The sequence below is a fragment of the Rhamphochromis sp. 'chilingali' genome (genome assembly GCF_963969265.1).
Source record: "Rhamphochromis sp. 'chilingali' genome assembly, chromosome: 18".
Taxonomy (NCBI): Eukaryota; Metazoa; Chordata; class Actinopteri; order Cichliformes; family Cichlidae; genus Rhamphochromis; species Rhamphochromis sp. 'chilingali'.
In genome coordinates, this window is record NC_137945.1 from 26,320,239 (window position 1) to 26,336,896 (window position 16,658).

The window sequence follows — 16,658 nt, forward strand, 5'->3', positions numbered from 1 at the left end:
ATTCATATATATACACTATTTTGTGTTTACAAAAATATCAGACATGTCTAAATCAAAGGCAGGTTATGATCTCTAATTATGATCTTTAATCAACAAATTTAAATAGACGTCCTAATCACAGCTTCTAAAACTAGACAACACTATACTGATAAATTCATATAAAACAGCAAAAAGGAGATAAAAGCACTGTCATAAATAGAGAAATAAGTACAGTAAATAAATAAATACAGTTTTTAAAAAATATAGAAAAAAAACATGTGTCATTTGTTACAACGACAACAAAATAGCAGCTTGGACAAAGCTGTTTCTTCAAGCTTCGCCTGCATTTAGGGTCTGCAAACCTCTGTCCCACAGGAAGAAGCTGAAATCCTCCAATAAGGGGTGGGAGTCATTTAAAGTAGAGTAACTCATCCTCTACAACTGCCTAGTATTCAAGGACTCTATGTTAAGATGCTCTAACATGGTACAGTACCTTCAGAAACGCCTCAAATTTCTTAGATACTGAAAATTAAATCTCTTCTCAGGAACCTTTTCTCCATTCAGTAGAAGTAGATCTAGTATTCATTTTAAAGTTCTAATGAAGACAGCAGACTAAAGCTGTGGGACAGGCTCTCTACAGGTGTAGCTACAGGCGGGAGTTTGACCCTGCTCTCTCTTGGATTATTCTGACTGCACTGACTGTCTGCTTTCTTGTCTGATAATCAACGAGGTTAGTAAAAAGAAACTGTCATTTCTTCTAATTCGAAGCATGATGCAGTGATTAATTGTTCATTAAAATCTTTTTAAAAAATCTCTTAATTTAAAGTTTGATTATTCAGCATCTTCTACAGTTACTGAGGAAAACCACTTACTGTCTATAGGGACGACTTTTGCACGGGGCAGCAGCGTCCCAGGCCGAGGTCCTCGTTTTTGCGGTATGGGAACTGTTGGAGGTTTTGGAGTCAAAATAGGCCCAAATTTGTCTTTTGCTGTCAAGACTCTTATTCCACGAATGAACTTCGTGTCTGTTTAGACAAAAAATAACTAAATAACTACAAATTGACATCTTACAAAAACAACAATAAACATTTTTCTTCCTGATTTTTTTTTCTTCAAAAAAGCATATAAAATGAATGGACAGCAAGAATGTGTAATTTAGCATTAAAATAGATAATCTACAGTGTCAAATTTTAAAATCTAAACTAACTGATTAACAGCAGGTGTAACCACTAAAGAAAAGCATCACCTTTGAACCGCAATTGCGATGGACAAGCTGCTCGAGGAGGTGGAGGAACTGGAGTGAGCGGTGTCATCTCAACAGGACTAACAATGAAAGGAATGGCCCTCAGATCACTTGGTGTGTGTGTGTCTGCAGAGCTGAGGCTACTCAGACTTCTTTCAGGGTCCTCCTGATTCCAAAAGGGGTCATCCAAACAGTTCCAGCTTCCCTGGACTCTCTGTGGAGAGCCTGCGCATTGCTCAGGTAAAGGTGGGAGATGCACAGCATAATCTCTGGGTCTCTGTGCGATATGCAATGTGTCTGCCTGTTGAAAGAACACATTTGTCTTACTGCTCTGAGCTTTGTGAAAGTCCAGGATCCTGGACTCTGTGGTGAAGCGCTGACAGTTGCTCTGTCTACAGTGACTTACACAAAAATTACACTGTGCAAAGCAGCAAAATATAACACATCTCTCAGAAACATTTACATTTGATCAGCAGAGAAGTCAAGAATGAGTATGTTTAGTTACTTACATCTCCACCTGTGCGCTTTCTCTGAATCAAATCTTTAAAGCGATGGAAAAAGTTATTTGATGTCTTTTCAGACATGCCTGAGATAAAAAGTGAACAAATTGTTTAGAAATAGAAAGTTAGTGAGTGCTGCTCAGTGTGTGAGTGGCAAGTTCTAACTGAGCTGCTCAGTAAATAACTGTTATGATGTGGAACTCACAGAGCATTTTTTGAAAATATTCATATATATACACTATTTTGTGTTTACATGGCAACGGGAGGAAACAACCCGGCAAAATAACACATGACAGCGAGATAAATTTATATTGGCATGTGTATTCAGAGTGTTACCACTATTCTAGGATTTCTATTGTCAGAATAATATTTGTGACTTTAGACCTTTATTTAAACTGTAGACTTGCTTGAACTTAAGAAAGTAGAAGGTTGGTTTGTTATGCTTCAAGGTTGGATTTTATTAATGAAAACATTAAAGGGAAAAATGTTAACAAGCAAACAAACCTTACTAAAAATGTTCATGTTATTCATTGCATTATACAACATAGTGAAGAAAGCTGCAAGCTTGACTAAAATTCAAGTATTAGAGAGCTCCATTAGCATCTAGTCTGGCTTCACTCTACAAGCCAGGACAGGTTTGCGTGACTGGAGGCTCAGACTGTGTATGCAACCCATAAAACTGGATGGAGCATTGTTTGACATATAATATTAATTCAGCAGTGGAGTTCTCTGCCAGGGCATGACTGACATTTATGAACATCGCTGTGAGGCATTTTATCACTCTTGGAGCCATATAGAAAATATTGCAGCTCCTCTCCCTGTCAGATAATGGCACTAATTTCACCAGCATGGTTTAAACCTCTGTGACTGCTGAAGGGCAAGAATTACTGGTTCTTTGTGCGTCTTAATCCTTACCAAATAATGAGAAAAAGTCTGTCATTTTTCACGGCTTATAATTCAAAAGGTGGGCTTTTTCAAACCCCACATTAAAACAAATGTTTCTTTTTTTGGCATGTATTCATTTATTTATTTATTTTTGATGCATCATTCCAAAGTAGTTATGCAATATAGAAAAACATCTGCAATGAGGTAACCAAGAAGGTCACCAAGGGACAGTCGCCATGGCATTTTGTCCTGATTGTGTCAAGAGCGTGGCTGTAAGCATAAAGGAAGAAAAATTCCATCCATCCATTCGCTTCCGCTTATCCTTTTCAGGGTCACTGGAGCCTATCCCAGCTGTCATAGGGCAAGAGGCAGGGTACACCCTGGACAGGTCGCCAGTCTATCGCAGGGCTAACACATAGGGACAGACAACCATTCGCACTCACATTCATTTGCACATTCACACCTAGTGACAATTTGGATTATCCAATTAGAGGCTTGTTGCTACCTAGTTAGCGATGCTACACACCTGTTACTGTGTATTTTTCAATGATTCAGCACTCCTTGGATTTTTAGACAGTAATGAGATCATGTGCACACTCCACAGAGGTCCAGAGTCCAAATGTGACCTCTAGCACCAAACGCTTGCTGCAGCTGTTGGTGTCAGAGGTGACACACAAGGTATCAGGTTTTCTGTGTGATTACTTTTTCATATAGGACCAAGTATGTTTGGATAGCGTTTTGCCCTTGAAAACTGCCGTTGAATATTAGACATTGTTGTCTAATGTTATAAATGTATTGATGTGAAAGGTGTAAGTGTGACAAATATGGAATAAGATAGGAAATGAGAAAGGAGGCAAATACTTGTTCACAGGGCTATAGTCTGTAAATGGTCTTCTTTTGGCTATAGTAGATCTTTTACTTGTTCCTTTTTTAATTGTTTGTTAAAATAGTTTTTTCGATCATATTGAGTATAGAGGAATGCAACTGTGAGCTTTAGCAATTATCCCGCTTCAACAGGACCGTGATCCCGATGTGTGAGACAGCAGGGTGCTGCCACTGGTGTTGTAATGTGTGATTTAGTTCCTCCTAACATTTCAGTTTTCTTCCAGTATCTATCCTCTGTGATTACTGGCTCTTTAGACAGATTTAATAGAAGTGTGTGAGCTATTGGCTCAGTATAAAGGGTCAGTAGTGTTTTCATGTCACCTATCCATCCTCCATTTAGTCACCCAAAGCATGTAGTAAATACTGCTCACTTTTATTCACCTTCTCTTAAATCCAGAAAAATTCCCACTTGTTAACGTTGAGTGTGTGTGTGCGTGCGTGTGTGCGTGCGTGTGTGTGTGTGCGTGTGTGTGTGTGCGTGTGTGTGCGTGTGTGTGTGTGCGTGTGTGTGTGTGTGTGCCAGTTGCAGCCTCCAAGTTGAACACCATCACCAAATCCAACCTGGGTCAGTGTGTCAGCAAGTACGACCTGCTGGTCTGGTTTGAGATCAGCGAGCTGGAGCCCACTGGAGAGTGAGTATCCATCTGGAGTGTTATATTCACGCACAAGCTTTAAAGGAACCATAAAAATGATCTCCAGGAAGAATATTATAAGTTGGGATGTTGTGTCACCTCCTCCCTCCATGCACAGGTACATCCCAGCCATCGTGGATCACAGTGGAGGCCTGCCCTGTCATGGTACCTACCTGCTGCACCAGGTACAGGATTGGTGCACATGTTGTTTCCTTATTACTCACACAGTGGTAACTGCTTCCTTTGTACACAGTTGAATATCTTCTTTTAAAGCGTAATGTTGCTCTAGCTGTGCTCACTGTGATCCTGAGCTCCTGTTATGTTTGCTGCAGGGGATCCAGCGGAGGATCACAGTGACCCTCATCCACGAGAAAGGCAGCGAGCTCCATTGGAAAGATGTTCGTGAGCTGGTTGTAGGTGAGCAGCCTGCCTTTAGGGTCTAGTCGTGCTATACCTCTGTGTAGAAAACAAAACCCCAAAGCACCGAAACAATGTTTTATAGTGTTTGTGTGCTTTTGATAGAGGAAGACAGGACAGAACATCATTAAAGGGATTTGACTTTGTGAGATCACCCTGAAAACGCACCACTCTGTTCACTCTGAGATATTTTCAGTCTGGAAAGATGAATCTGTCGGGCTTCAGGCTGCTTCTCACTTTAAGCAGTTCATGCTGTAGCTGATGGACCAAAAATGACATTTGATATTTTAGACATTCAGCTGCTGACTCTGAAGCCAACAGGCTCTTGAGTGTGGATGATTGTGTTGGTACTGGATGCTGTGATCAAACAGCTGTTCTGATCTGTCTTCATTCATGCCTGTTGTTATTAAGCCTCCTAAGCTCCAAACCAGTAAAAGCAATCTTTGGAGGCAACACCCTTTTTAGTACTTTGCTGTATTTGTTTGTGATTGTGTGACACTGAACCACAGTGCTATGTATATCCTCTGTAACACTCAGACGTTTCCAGATCAGTGTTTCCCCCTCAGCTGTTTCTCACTATAGAGTCTTTCCTCTGTAACAATGAGGCACCAGCAGAGCATATCTGGCTCCCAGTCTGTGGCTGATAGTGCCCCCTGCTGTTAATAACAGGAACAGTGTAACCTTGTATGGAGCTCATAGTGATGGTCTGAAGATTGCTGCTGCAAGGCAGTAATTTGTATCCATGTGTGCTGTCTATTCTGAGCATATGCAGTTATGTGAGCTCTCAGGTTTTATGTATCAGGACATAATTAAAAACAATCAGGTCCTTAGTAGGTCTTAATATGAGGTAAATATAAAACATGAAGTGTTTGTGAGGTTCATCTGCAGCACCTTTGTCTCTGTGAAATGTTTGCTAATTTAACATTTTCCCTCCTAAACAGGAAGGAGTTTGTGGAGGCCTATGTGAATCATGCCTTCAACACATCAGTGGAGAATCTGTTCCAGGAGTTCAAGCGAGGCTTCTTCCTGGTGTGTGAGCAGGATTTGGTGAGGCTGTTTCGACCAGAGGAGCTGCAGGGAGTGCTGGTCGGCCAGGACGTGCATGACTGGGAAATGTTCAAACAGGTACAGTCAGCCAAACAGACACAGGCTGTAGTTTCACAGCTGTCCTGTAGCACAATAACTGTGTACTGCATACTGTCAAAAGCATTCAGTCGGCTGCTTTAACACAAATATGAACTTGTGTCACATCTCAGTCTTAATCCAGACTTTTGTATGATAGTATAATATAATAGTCAGCCCACCCTTCGCAGCTATAACTGCTTCCACTCTTCTGGAAAAGCTTTCCACAAGGTTTAGGTGTGTTTATGGGAATTTTTTGACTATTCTTCCAGAGGTGCATTTGTGGTGTCAGACACTGACGTTGGAGGAGAAGGCCTGGCTCACAGTTGCTGCTCTAATTCATCCCAAAGATGTTCTATCAGGTTGAGGTCAGGACTCTGTGCAGGCTAGTCCAGTTCTTCTACACCAAACTCACTCATCCATGTCTTTATGGACCTTGTATTGTGCACTGGTGCCCAGCCATGTGCACACATGCCCACACTTTACACTTGGCACAGTGCAGTCAGACAAGTACTTCTGGCAACCACCAAACCCTGACACATCCATCGGATTGCCAGTCAGAGAAGTGTGATTCGTCACTCCAGTAAACACATCTCCACTGCTTTAGAGTCCAGTGTTGAGATGCTTAAATCACTCCATCTGACGCTTTGCATTGTGTTTGTCAGTGTAAGGCTGGGATGCAGCTGCTCAGCCATGGAAACCAATGAAGTTTGGACATCTGTAACAACAGCAGACTGCAGATATTGGTGACTTAAGTGCACTATGAGCCTTAGCATCAGCTGACTCGCTGTCATTTCCAATTACTTCCACTTTGTTATAATATCACTAACAGCTGACTATGGAATATTTAATAGCGAGGAAATTTCATGACTGGACTTGTTGCACTGGTGCATCCTATCACATTACCATGCTGGAATTCATTCAGTTCCTGAGAGCGACTCGTCCTTTCACACATGTTTGTAGAAGTAGTCTGCATGCCTAGGTGCTTGATTTAATACACCTGTGTCCATGGAAGTGATTGGAACACATTAATTGAATGATTTGGATGTGTTAGGGAATACTTTTGGCAACATAGTGTATGCCTGACCTTACAAACTCTATGATTATAACAGTCATTTTCACTGTTTTCAGAACACAAGTTATGGTTGGAGATATCATGACCGCCACCCCACCATACAGATGTTTTGGGAGGTATTTGATGAACTAACTGAAGAGCAGAGGAAAGATTTCCTTCGTAAGTACTTGCTGAAGCCTCCATTATGATATGTTACTGAAATCACACTGTATCATATAAAACATTAGATTTTTCTGCACTTTACCAAGATACATTAGAGAGCAGCATTGTTCTAATTAATATACTGTAAAGCTGCTTCTAGCTGGTGGACTGAGCCGCCTCACCTTTCACCTGGCTCACGTCACACACCTGGAGAGACTCGACCTCCACCTGTGTTGCCTCACGCGAGATGATCTAGAGGCTCTGAGTCAGTTGCTACCAATCTCACACGCCGGACACTAATCGCATGCTCGCTGCAGCAGTCATGTGACTCGTTGTTTTTCAGTCCAGGTGCTGCCCTCTCTCACTGCACTGACCGAGCTTGATGTGTCATCCAATAAGGAAGTGGGAGGTGTGGTCCACCTGCTGGTCTCCGCCCTCCCTGCGACACAAATGAGGAGGCTGCCATTCAACAGCTGCTACATGAGCAACGAGTCCTTCACTGCTCTGGGTAACACACACACACACACACTTGTTTATTTATAGAAGTTTTCCTTCAAGTCATTCTCCCTGAATACCTCTTCCACCCTCTAGCCTGAAATGGTGAAAACTTTGTGTTTATGCATCAGCCCTGGCGGTGTCCTATCTGCGCACGGTGGATATTTCCTGGTGTAAAGTGGTTGGCGGTCACTTGGCGCTCCTGCTGGATGCTCTGCAGCCATCAGTCGTCAGCGAGCTCCGTCTTTGCAGCTGCGAGCTCACCACTGATGACATGCAACATCTGGGTAACTAACACACAATGACATTATACTTTTTCTTTTTTGGTCTGTAGTGGATCATTAGGCTGCATAAATGTATATTAAGACAAGTAAAGCCTGAAGGAAATTGATATTTCTTTCATTTATTTCATGCTGCCAGCATCTGTAGCTGTCGTATAAAACAAAACAATGAAACTATTCGGTGTTATTTTTGTCTCCATCAGAAACATTGTGAACAAAACAGTAAAGTGAACAGGCATAAAGTGATCAGTTATCAATGGGTCCTCTTCCTCTGTGCAGCTGCCGTGTGCAGACGGGGCTGTCTCTCCTCACTCCGTGCACTGGATCTGTCCTACAACAGCTTGGTGGGAGACAACGGTTGGTGCAGTCTGTTTGCAGCAGGAGGTCTGGGCTCTCTGGAAGACGTGGATGTCAGTTTGCGACCTTCAACCTCTGCTCCGTGCTCAGCCTGGCTGCCCGCTCTGCTCCGAGCTCTGCCTCAAATTTCGGCGCTGGCTCGACTGGCCATGCAGAGGTGGACAGCTGACTGTCAGGAGAGAGAGCAGCTGAGGTACTGTCTGAAAAAGAGGAGCGTCCTGCTGGAAAGGGATCCAGATTTACAAGACACATCATCAACATGTAAAGGGAACAGTCAGGAGAGCCTAGAAGAGAGTCAGCCTGAGGAGATTGGAGCGGACCGCACTGGAATTTACTGTCAAAGAGCGACCCACTTTGTTGCTTTATTATTATTTTTTTAAGTCTCTGTTACCACAAGAAGGTCAGTGTTGAGGTCAGCTGCATCACGTCTGATGTAAACTGTGTCACACGTGATGGTTTCAGGGAATACTGGGAACTTACAGAGTTAAGCACAGCTGGTGTGGGTTATCATATTTGTCGTCTCTCACCTTGGCTGCAGGGTCTGGGTCTTTCCAATGCAGCAGTCCTAACACTTGAGACACACATGCCGAGAAGTGGGGATACCTGGAAATGGACAAAGGCTTTCAGCAGAGTTTTAAAGCAGCTATTCAGGAAAAGAGCTGTGAATTATCTGCATACCTTGTTAGGTAATCAGCTATTTTGGGGTTCTTTAACAAATCAACCAAAAGGTCGACTGAGTATTTTCTCGTCAGAGTACCATCACCGTTCACGATGATGTTGAGCACAAGCTGGAGCGTTTGATGGATGTTCTTTGCATCAAAGAGCTACGAGGAAATCCCAGAGAGTAGAGACAGGATATTATGTGAATCAGCATGAATGTTGTTTGTTGTTCAACAGATAAAAACAAGAAGAGAAAATAGAAACAAAGTAAAAAAGGAACAATTGTTTCTGCCGTTAAGAAAAAAAAATTGAGTCATGGCAGAGACCTGCAGAAGTCTTGAGTCTCATTTGATGACATTTTGTCAGATTGCCTTGTAATAAAAAAAAAAAACAAAACTGTTTTTTGAGCAAAAGTTCTCCAGGTTTTTTTGGAGTTCTTTCAAAGTTTTCTTATTTTTGGACGTTAGCTGCTTTTTCACTCTTTTTCAGTCCAGTCTGTGCATCTGAACATTTACAGAAAGATTTCTTTGTTTCGTCTTTAGACACTTTGTTAAACGCAGATCCCAGCAGAGTTCGCCTACCTTCTCTCCAACCTTCTCAGGTTTTGTGGATATTATACATGGTTATGCTGAGGATATGTCGGCTACTTTCCACTGGAAATGCCTTTTGGTTAAACTGTCAGCGAGGAATTTGCACTGTTACATTTTTATATAACTTTAATGCAAAAAAAACAGCTGCTTGTTTAAGTGAAAATACACTGATGGGGTTTTTTTCTATTCATGAACAGGAGTGTGATCAGTTTAATAAAAGAAAAAATAACCATAACCAAGATATGAGGGGAAATCTTGGACAAATACAAGCAGACTGGAGCAGCCAGCGTTCAAAACACCGACGTTCAAGGTAACAGAAGGTTCCCGAGCCACATCCACCCAGCTGGTTTCTGTGTTTCTTGTGTATTTGTGTACACTGTGACTTCATGGCTGTCTTGGGCTCCAGCTCTTGTTTTGGTGTCTCATTAATTTGATTTAATGTCCTGCTTAGTGATAACATCACTCTTGGCCTCCCTGCACTGGCTTCCAATTGAATTTAGGATTCATTTTCAAGTTCTTTTATTGGTTTTTAAATCTTTAAATGGTCTGGCACCTGCTGAAGCCCTATGTCCCCACTCGTTCGCTCCGGTCAGCTGAGCAGCTGTTGCTCTCAGTCCCCAAATCACGGCTGAAACTGAGAGGAGACCGAGCGTTCTCTATCGTGGCTCCTAAGCTTTGGAATAATCTTCCTCTTCACATTAGGCAATCGACATCAGTGCTGGTTTTTAAATCCAGATTGAAAAAGCATTTTTATTCACTGGCTTTTGACTCAGTGGTTGACTGACTTGTATTTTATTGTTTTTCGCTATGTTTATTATTGTATCGTATTTATTATTCTTATGGTATCTATTATGTTTCTATTGTTCAGCAGTTTGGTCAGCCTTGTGTGTTTTTAAAGTGCTATATAAATAAACAATGATGATGATGATGAACATAGTAACGTGTGTTGGGTTGCTCTGTCTTCAGACTCACTGTCAGACTGATTAGACAGTGAGTCTGAAGGTGAGAGTCCTCACTGCCCACGCCTGTCTTTGGGTCTGACCAACACCGTTTCCTGTGTGTCATTCCCCCCTCGCCTTCCCCCCATCCGTCCTGTCTGCACTGACCTCTCCAATAAAGACAAAAGGCCTCATTTTCTGAAACTCTTCCTATCCCATCACCTTGCGAAGAATCACTTCACCATGTTGATTAATAAGGACGGTGGGAATGGTTTGAAGTCTCGTCACAGAAAATGTGCCAAAGGCAAAGAATCTGAGCTTGAAATAAAATGAAATGAAAGATCAGCCCCACACAGGGGTTAAATTCAGATGGAAACTCTTATCACACAAAGAGAACAAGCGAATAAATATATCTGAGTGTGGCCCCTTGACTGTCACAGTGTAGCTGACATTTGATCTTATCATGTGTTAAAGCTATTTTAATTACTGAAGAGAACCAGTGTCAAACTCAGCCCAAGTATGGTTGTACGTTAATCCTTAAAGCAACAACGTTTTTAAAGTTGCAGCGTCATTTTTACACCACACCTAAAATCCCACTAATCGTCCGGGCTCTTCACCCTATGACCACACGCTGGGGTATCTAACACCACATGACCCAAATGGAAACTATGTCAGCTGAAAGAAACCCATCGAAATGTGCAACACTTAAAACTTTGCCTGATTGGAGCATGGCTTCAAATACAGCCCTGAAAACAGACAGGCGGTCGTTGGCATTTCGCCCTCGTTCCTGAGAGACTACATCGATGTATCAGTCAACAAATGAACTACTGTGGCGTCACAGCTGGGGCCTTCTCTGTGTCGTTTATAACACAGAGAAGGACCCAGCTGTGACGCTGAAGTGGTATCTTTAAATTAGCTGTAGGTGTGAATGCTTGTCTGTCTCTCTGTTAGCTTTGCAACAGACTGGTGATATTCAGAGTGCACCATATGTCTGGTATTATTTCCCTTCCAAATTAGTGCTTCCTCTTAGTTGCTGGTCTAAATTTGTTTCCTTTCATGTTCAGGCCGTGTTAGTGTTGTCTCTGTGTGTAGCAGGTTTTGTCTCCATGTTTGTTTCACTGTCTGCCTGTCTGTCTCTGTATTCTGTACTTCTGATAGACGTCTAATTTTGCCAGTCCCTCTTTTTGTGCGCCTTGTACCTTGTCACTCTCTGTGACCGCGTCTCACTTTGCCAGTTCCCATGTATTTAATCAGTTAATGGTGGTCTGAGTAACCCTCACCACTTTGTTCTCCAGTGTCTTTGTTCCTGTTCATCCTACATATTTTCCCCCATTTGTTATTTATTTCTGCTGTTCGCTATTTATATTTTATTCCTGCACAGTTTGCTTGAAGCACTCATATTTTGTCTATTCTATTCATGTGGATCTTATCTTTCTATTTCCTTGCTTCCTTTTCTGTTTACTTTGCTTCTTGCCCGTGTTTCGTCCTTTTGCGGTGTCTGTGTTTTTTTAATCCTATGGTCTCTTTTAAGTTTGTTTGTCTCTTTACTTCTTCAAACTGAATTCAAAGTGGAGCAAATGCTATATAACATTCTCATAGTCTCATTCACACTAACGTTGGTTCTGTATCTTGTAACCAAAGGAAGCTTCAGCATGCAGACTGGAGCCAGCGATCAAAACACGTGCTTCCTATTTTATTTTGTTGGTTATGTTGAGTTTTGCTGTAACTGTCTCGTTACTCCTGATTTGTCCCTGCCGTCTCCTCTTCCCTAATGACCGTCCTGTGTGTTTATTGTTTAATCTTCTCCTTTCGTCACCCAGCTTCACTGGTCATGTTTCCTAGTGTTATCCCCCAGTATAGGTTTCTGAGTTTCTCAGTTCCCTGTCAGATATTTCATATCATTCTCTCCGTCCAAAATAAACAGGCTGCCTTTAGTTTATCCTTGCCAGCCTGTGAGTCTGCATTTGGGTCTTCTTTTTTCATAACAAATGATCATACTCCCCGCAGATTGTGATAGTGACACCTCCAGGCCATGCTGCAACTCTCTGGAGCTTTCCGCTCTTCAGGAACTCTCTCTGCAGGAGGGGGAGATACAGGAGAGGTGGAGGAAGATCTCAGCCTGGGCGTCTATTGTCTTATCTAGTCTGGAAGATGAGTGGATGGTGGGGTGGGTGCAGTTTTCTCTGTGGTGGGGTTGGGTGGACTGTCCCGGGCTCTGTGGGGCCGGGAGGCGCTGCTGCACTGGGCCCCGGTCTGGATGGGCCTGGGCCCCCTTTCCCTGGCGGGGCGCGGAGTATGGGGGTGTCACCAGGGTGCAGAGGAGGCTACCCCCCCTCTGTCCCCTTCTGGCTGCCTCTGCCTCAATTTTATCCCACAACTTAGACATTCACATTACTCACACTCTCATTACACATACATATAGGATCTTGGGGGTGGGCACAATACATGGATACATGGATACACGATACATGTACACCCCACCCCTGGTGTCGTTGCCCACCTCTCAATTTTAAATACACGTAGACATTGAGGGCTATCAGGAGGGACTATGCGCTTACCTGCTGCTCTCTGGCAGGTAGCTCCATGCCCTCCTGGGTTTTAAATGCACCTTAGAACACACATGCATCAACACTACAATGAGCGGGTTGAGGGAGGTTTGGAGTCTTCTCTCACCCCCATTCTCTGCGGCCTGCTGGAGCGGGGGGGCTAGGAGGAGGAGTTGGCCGTCCGACTGCGGTCTGGAGTGTGGGGCCTCCCTGCTGCTGCGGAGTTGGGGTGGTCTGCCTCTCCCCACCGCAGGGAAAAGGGTAACACTACCTGGGTCTGGGTGCAGTTCCCCCTTCCAGGGGCAAGGGTACCTAGACCCGGTTTGTAGAGTACGCTTGGGGAGTGTGATCGTGTGTACAGCGTCTCTTTATGTCTGTCTCCACGTTGGTTGAGTGTGGAGTAAGTACATATGAGAGCATGAGGGTGGGAATGGATGTTTGTGTCTGTGTGTGCCTGTATGTCTGTGTCTATATGTCAGGTTGGGTATCAGACACCACCTCTCTGGGGACATCTCAGGCCCTCCAAGGTTTGGAGGCCTATCTCCCCCTACCACCACTTCCCCTGCCAGTGGCGGACTCCCTCAGACATCGGTGCATTGGTGGTTCTTTGTGTCCGGGGATGCGCGTCCAGGTACACACCGGTTCACTCCTTGGCGGCCGCTTATCGGGGCCTGGAGCCTGGGGCTCGCTCGGGCCACTTCGGAGGTGGGGGTGCCCCCGGCCTCTCGGCCTGGGGCTCGGTCACTCAGGCACGGCTGGCTGCCGGCGGAGCTCACGGGCGCGTCACTGCAACTCTCCCTGGCTTCTGCTCCGCGGCTGCTGAGTGAGCCCTCATCTGGGACTCTCCTCAGCTCTTTCTGGGACAGTGGCGCGGCTGCCCCTCTGTTGGTCTTCCTTGGTCTGTTGTGTTCTGGGGGCCTCTGGATGTCTGGAGTTTTGATCTCCTCCATACCTGCTTCATGCCCTGGAGGACGGGGCTGTGGCCCCCCCACACCCTCTAGCAGATCATTACATGAAGGAACCTTTTTAAAAAACAAGCGCGTCCATGCTCACAGGTGCTCACACACACAAACTTCACCCTTTTTGGCTCCTACCTCAAAGCACACTGTGTTCTGTTGATCTTATGTGCTGCACAATAATGTTTAATATTTAGTATTTACTGTCATATTCCCATATATCATTGTGATGTTGTTTATTCTATTACTCTTGTTCTCTTCTGCTTGTTTTCTTTTTTCTTTCTCAACAGGTGATCCAGGTGATTAATAGATGCATTTTTTTTCTTTTTTTTTTCTATGGCTTTGTGTCCAGATATCAGCGCTCACCTGGCTGGTACCAAGAAGGTTCAGCAAGTGCTCCCCAGACCTGGAGTCCTGGACAGATTCTTCCCAGACCAGCCTCAAGCTGTGCAGCAGATCCGAGCGACATTGGCTGACCTCTACACTCTAGACATGGTGAGAAAAAGGGCACGGTTTGTTCATTGTTTGGAAAATTTGGCATTAGATAATCCTCACCTGGGTGTTGCTGTTCAGTGTAAGCAATATCATTTGCATTTTATTCCTCTGATTTATTTCTCTGTGGCGTTTATGAACTCGTATTTCTTAGGCTGGCTTTTAAGGAAGGAGAAAAGGTATGTATCAGTTGGCTGGGAAGAAAGATGGAGGTGGAAAGGATGTGCAAGCTATGGGACAAAGTTGCTGAGACTAGGTTAAAAAGAGGTGAGGATCAGTGAGCAGGAGTGTGGCTTTGTGCTGAAAAGAGCACAACAGATTGTTTGGAGAGAAGGTGAAGGAAAGTCAGCTGAAGCAAGACAGTTTGTGGAGTTTGTGTTGGACTGTATGTTATGCTGGGAGCCTGGGGATTAGTGCACTTTGATTCCAAGTTAATACTAGCTAGTGTTTCTCACTGGTTTTTGGGTGGTGGAGTAAAAGGGATTGGTTGGTGGCTGTTTCTAATGTTAGCCTTTTCTTGGTTTTCTTACAGGCAGGGTAAAGACATGGTGATGAATGAGTGTGTGGGCAGACGCTGAGGACCAAGAGCTCAGGACAGTCAGACGGGGGCGTCGCAGCAGGAGTCACCGTGCTCGACAACCCTCTGCTGTCCTGAGATGTCACACTCCTGCCTGCACATACAAACCACACTGAAGTCAAAGTTCCACCTGCACCTCCACCTGTTCTTGCAACAGCATGAAAACTGACAGAGGTGAGACAGAAGAAAAGTTCTTGTCTATTTTATTTATTTTTTTACTAAGTTAAGGAATTAAGTTAAGAAGAGTGATTAAATAAATAGTTTCTTGCATTTTTGATTCAATGATTGTGTTTAGGATTATTTCAGAAACATGTTTAGAGGATCTTTGTAAGCCTGTATTTACTTTAAAAGAAGGGAAGCACTTCTTCATCCTACAGAAAAGGTGACACATTACAGATGAGTTCATAAAAAGTGTCTCTGTCACTCTTTCAAGGCTCTGTCACTTTTTCTTTTGTACTGGAACAGCATGTTAAAGTAGGCCTAGGCTGACATCTTGTGGCAGTGTGTTGTTACTACAACATATGAAATTGTGTTTCTATTGGAAATATAATTCAGCGCCACTGAGCCGCTCTCTCAGTTACAAACTGAACCTGTTTTGTAGACGTATAAATCACTAAGTACAGTGAAGCTTTTGGTTTTGTAAAAGTGTTTCTTATTCTAAATGCATGTTGATTTTTATCAGGGTGAAGAGCAGTTAGCAGTGCATTCATGGACATCTTTAAACTATTAATTGAAGAATCTTTGGTCATGATGGCATGAACTAGAAGCGTGAGCTCCAGGTGAGACTGCACAGAACAACAAGTGTCCTTAAACTGCATCAACTGATGACGTCTTACAATTTTATTCCACTGTGTGTTTTTATCATTGAATGTTTCTGTCTTTGTGTACATGTAACGCAGACACTAAAGCTGAGCCAGAACTTCATGTTGAAGAGAAGGATTCTTTTAAAATGCATGGGGGAGCAAGCGAGTCAGATACCAAGGGCACAAAGATGAAGCAGGTCTGATCGGAAACCGTTTATTTCCAGGCCAGGGAGCACAAATAAAAACACCCTTAAAAGGTTCCCTCCTGCTCAACCGCGTCACTCCCTACGGAGAGAAGATCTACATGACCTTATCTGCGTATCTGGAGGTCAGCCGCTGCTCCGCCGTGTTGTACCTGTTTGTACGTGTTTTTAAGTCTCTTGATGTCATCGTGTCTAACACACACCCTTTATCTCCTCTCTGCAGCTGGACCATTGCATCCAGCCTGCCATTATCACCAAAGACATCTGCACGGTCTTTTACTCCCGAGACGCCAAGATTTCCCCACCCCGTTCTCTCAAGAACCTCTTTGGGACTGGATACTCCAAAACTCCTGACTGGTAAATCTGGGCTGCTGCACTGTGGCCATCTCTGTTTCACAATCAAAGATATCTGCCCTGTTACAAAGTTTCCTTGTTCAAAACTTCTGCTTCATTATAGCAACCGAGTGACTGGGATCTACGAGCTGAGCTTGTGTAAGATGTCTGACACTGGAAGCCCAGGTGAGCGGCCATGAAACATGTTTAAAGAACGGCAGCTGTTTTATCATAATTCTGTGGAGAGCTTCATCCTAATGAGGGCTCATGTCCTGAGCAGGGATGCAGAGGAGGAGGAGGAAGGTCCTGGACACATCAGTGGCTTATGTGCGTGGAGAGGAGAACCTGGCCGGCTGGAGGCCCAGAGGAGATAGCCTCATCCTAGAGCACCAGTGGGAGCTGGAGAAGATGGAGCAGCTGCAGGAGGTGGGGCCTTAAAAGATTCATAAAGAAATAAATCTGTTTAATATCGTAGAGGGAAAAATGACTTTTCAACTCAAAGACCAAAGTGCTATTCTAAAAAGTTTTTTCTTAGAGTACAGACTTTA

General features: G+C 43.8%; 1 protein-coding gene across 3 annotated transcripts; it reads left to right on the forward strand.

Moving 5' to 3' along the window:
* The first annotated feature begins 1,340 nt into the window (after positions 1-1,340).
* On the forward strand, positions 1,341-16,644 carry LOC308385994 (kinesin-like protein KIF1B). Of its 3 annotated transcripts, none has more exons than XM_080865256.1 (5): positions 1,341-1,462; positions 6,795-6,897; positions 7,223-7,387; positions 7,506-7,661; positions 7,935-10,157. In XM_080865256.1, exons 2-5 carry the CDS (start codon positions 6,843-6,845, stop codon positions 8,390-8,392), a joined length of 834 nt encoding a protein of 277 aa, XP_080721382.1. In that variant the 5' UTR covers positions 1,341-1,462; positions 6,795-6,842; the 3' UTR covers positions 8,393-10,157. The 3 variants fall into 3 exon arrangements, with proteins under 3 accessions (XP_080721382.1, XP_080721381.1, XP_080721383.1); XM_080865255.1 differs by lacking the exon at positions 1,341-1,462 and adding an exon at positions 5,973-6,031; XM_080865257.1 differs by lacking the exons at positions 1,341-1,462; positions 6,795-6,897; positions 7,223-7,387; positions 7,506-7,661; positions 7,935-10,157 and adding exons at positions 15,720-15,902; positions 16,001-16,134; positions 16,235-16,296; positions 16,391-16,644.
* The last annotated feature ends 14 nt before the right edge of the window (positions 16,645-16,658 follow it).

Bases quoted from the DNA above. Each gene is read 5' to 3' on its own strand.
- LOC308385994 (XM_080865255.1), top strand. The intron at 6,898-7,222 runs GTAAGTACTTGC...GTTGTTTTTCAG, and splicing joins GCAGAGGAAAGATTTCCTTC to TCCAGGTGCTGCCCTCTCTC. The intron at 7,388-7,505 runs GTAACACACACA...TTTATGCATCAG, and splicing joins CGAGTCCTTCACTGCTCTGG to CCCTGGCGGTGTCCTATCTG.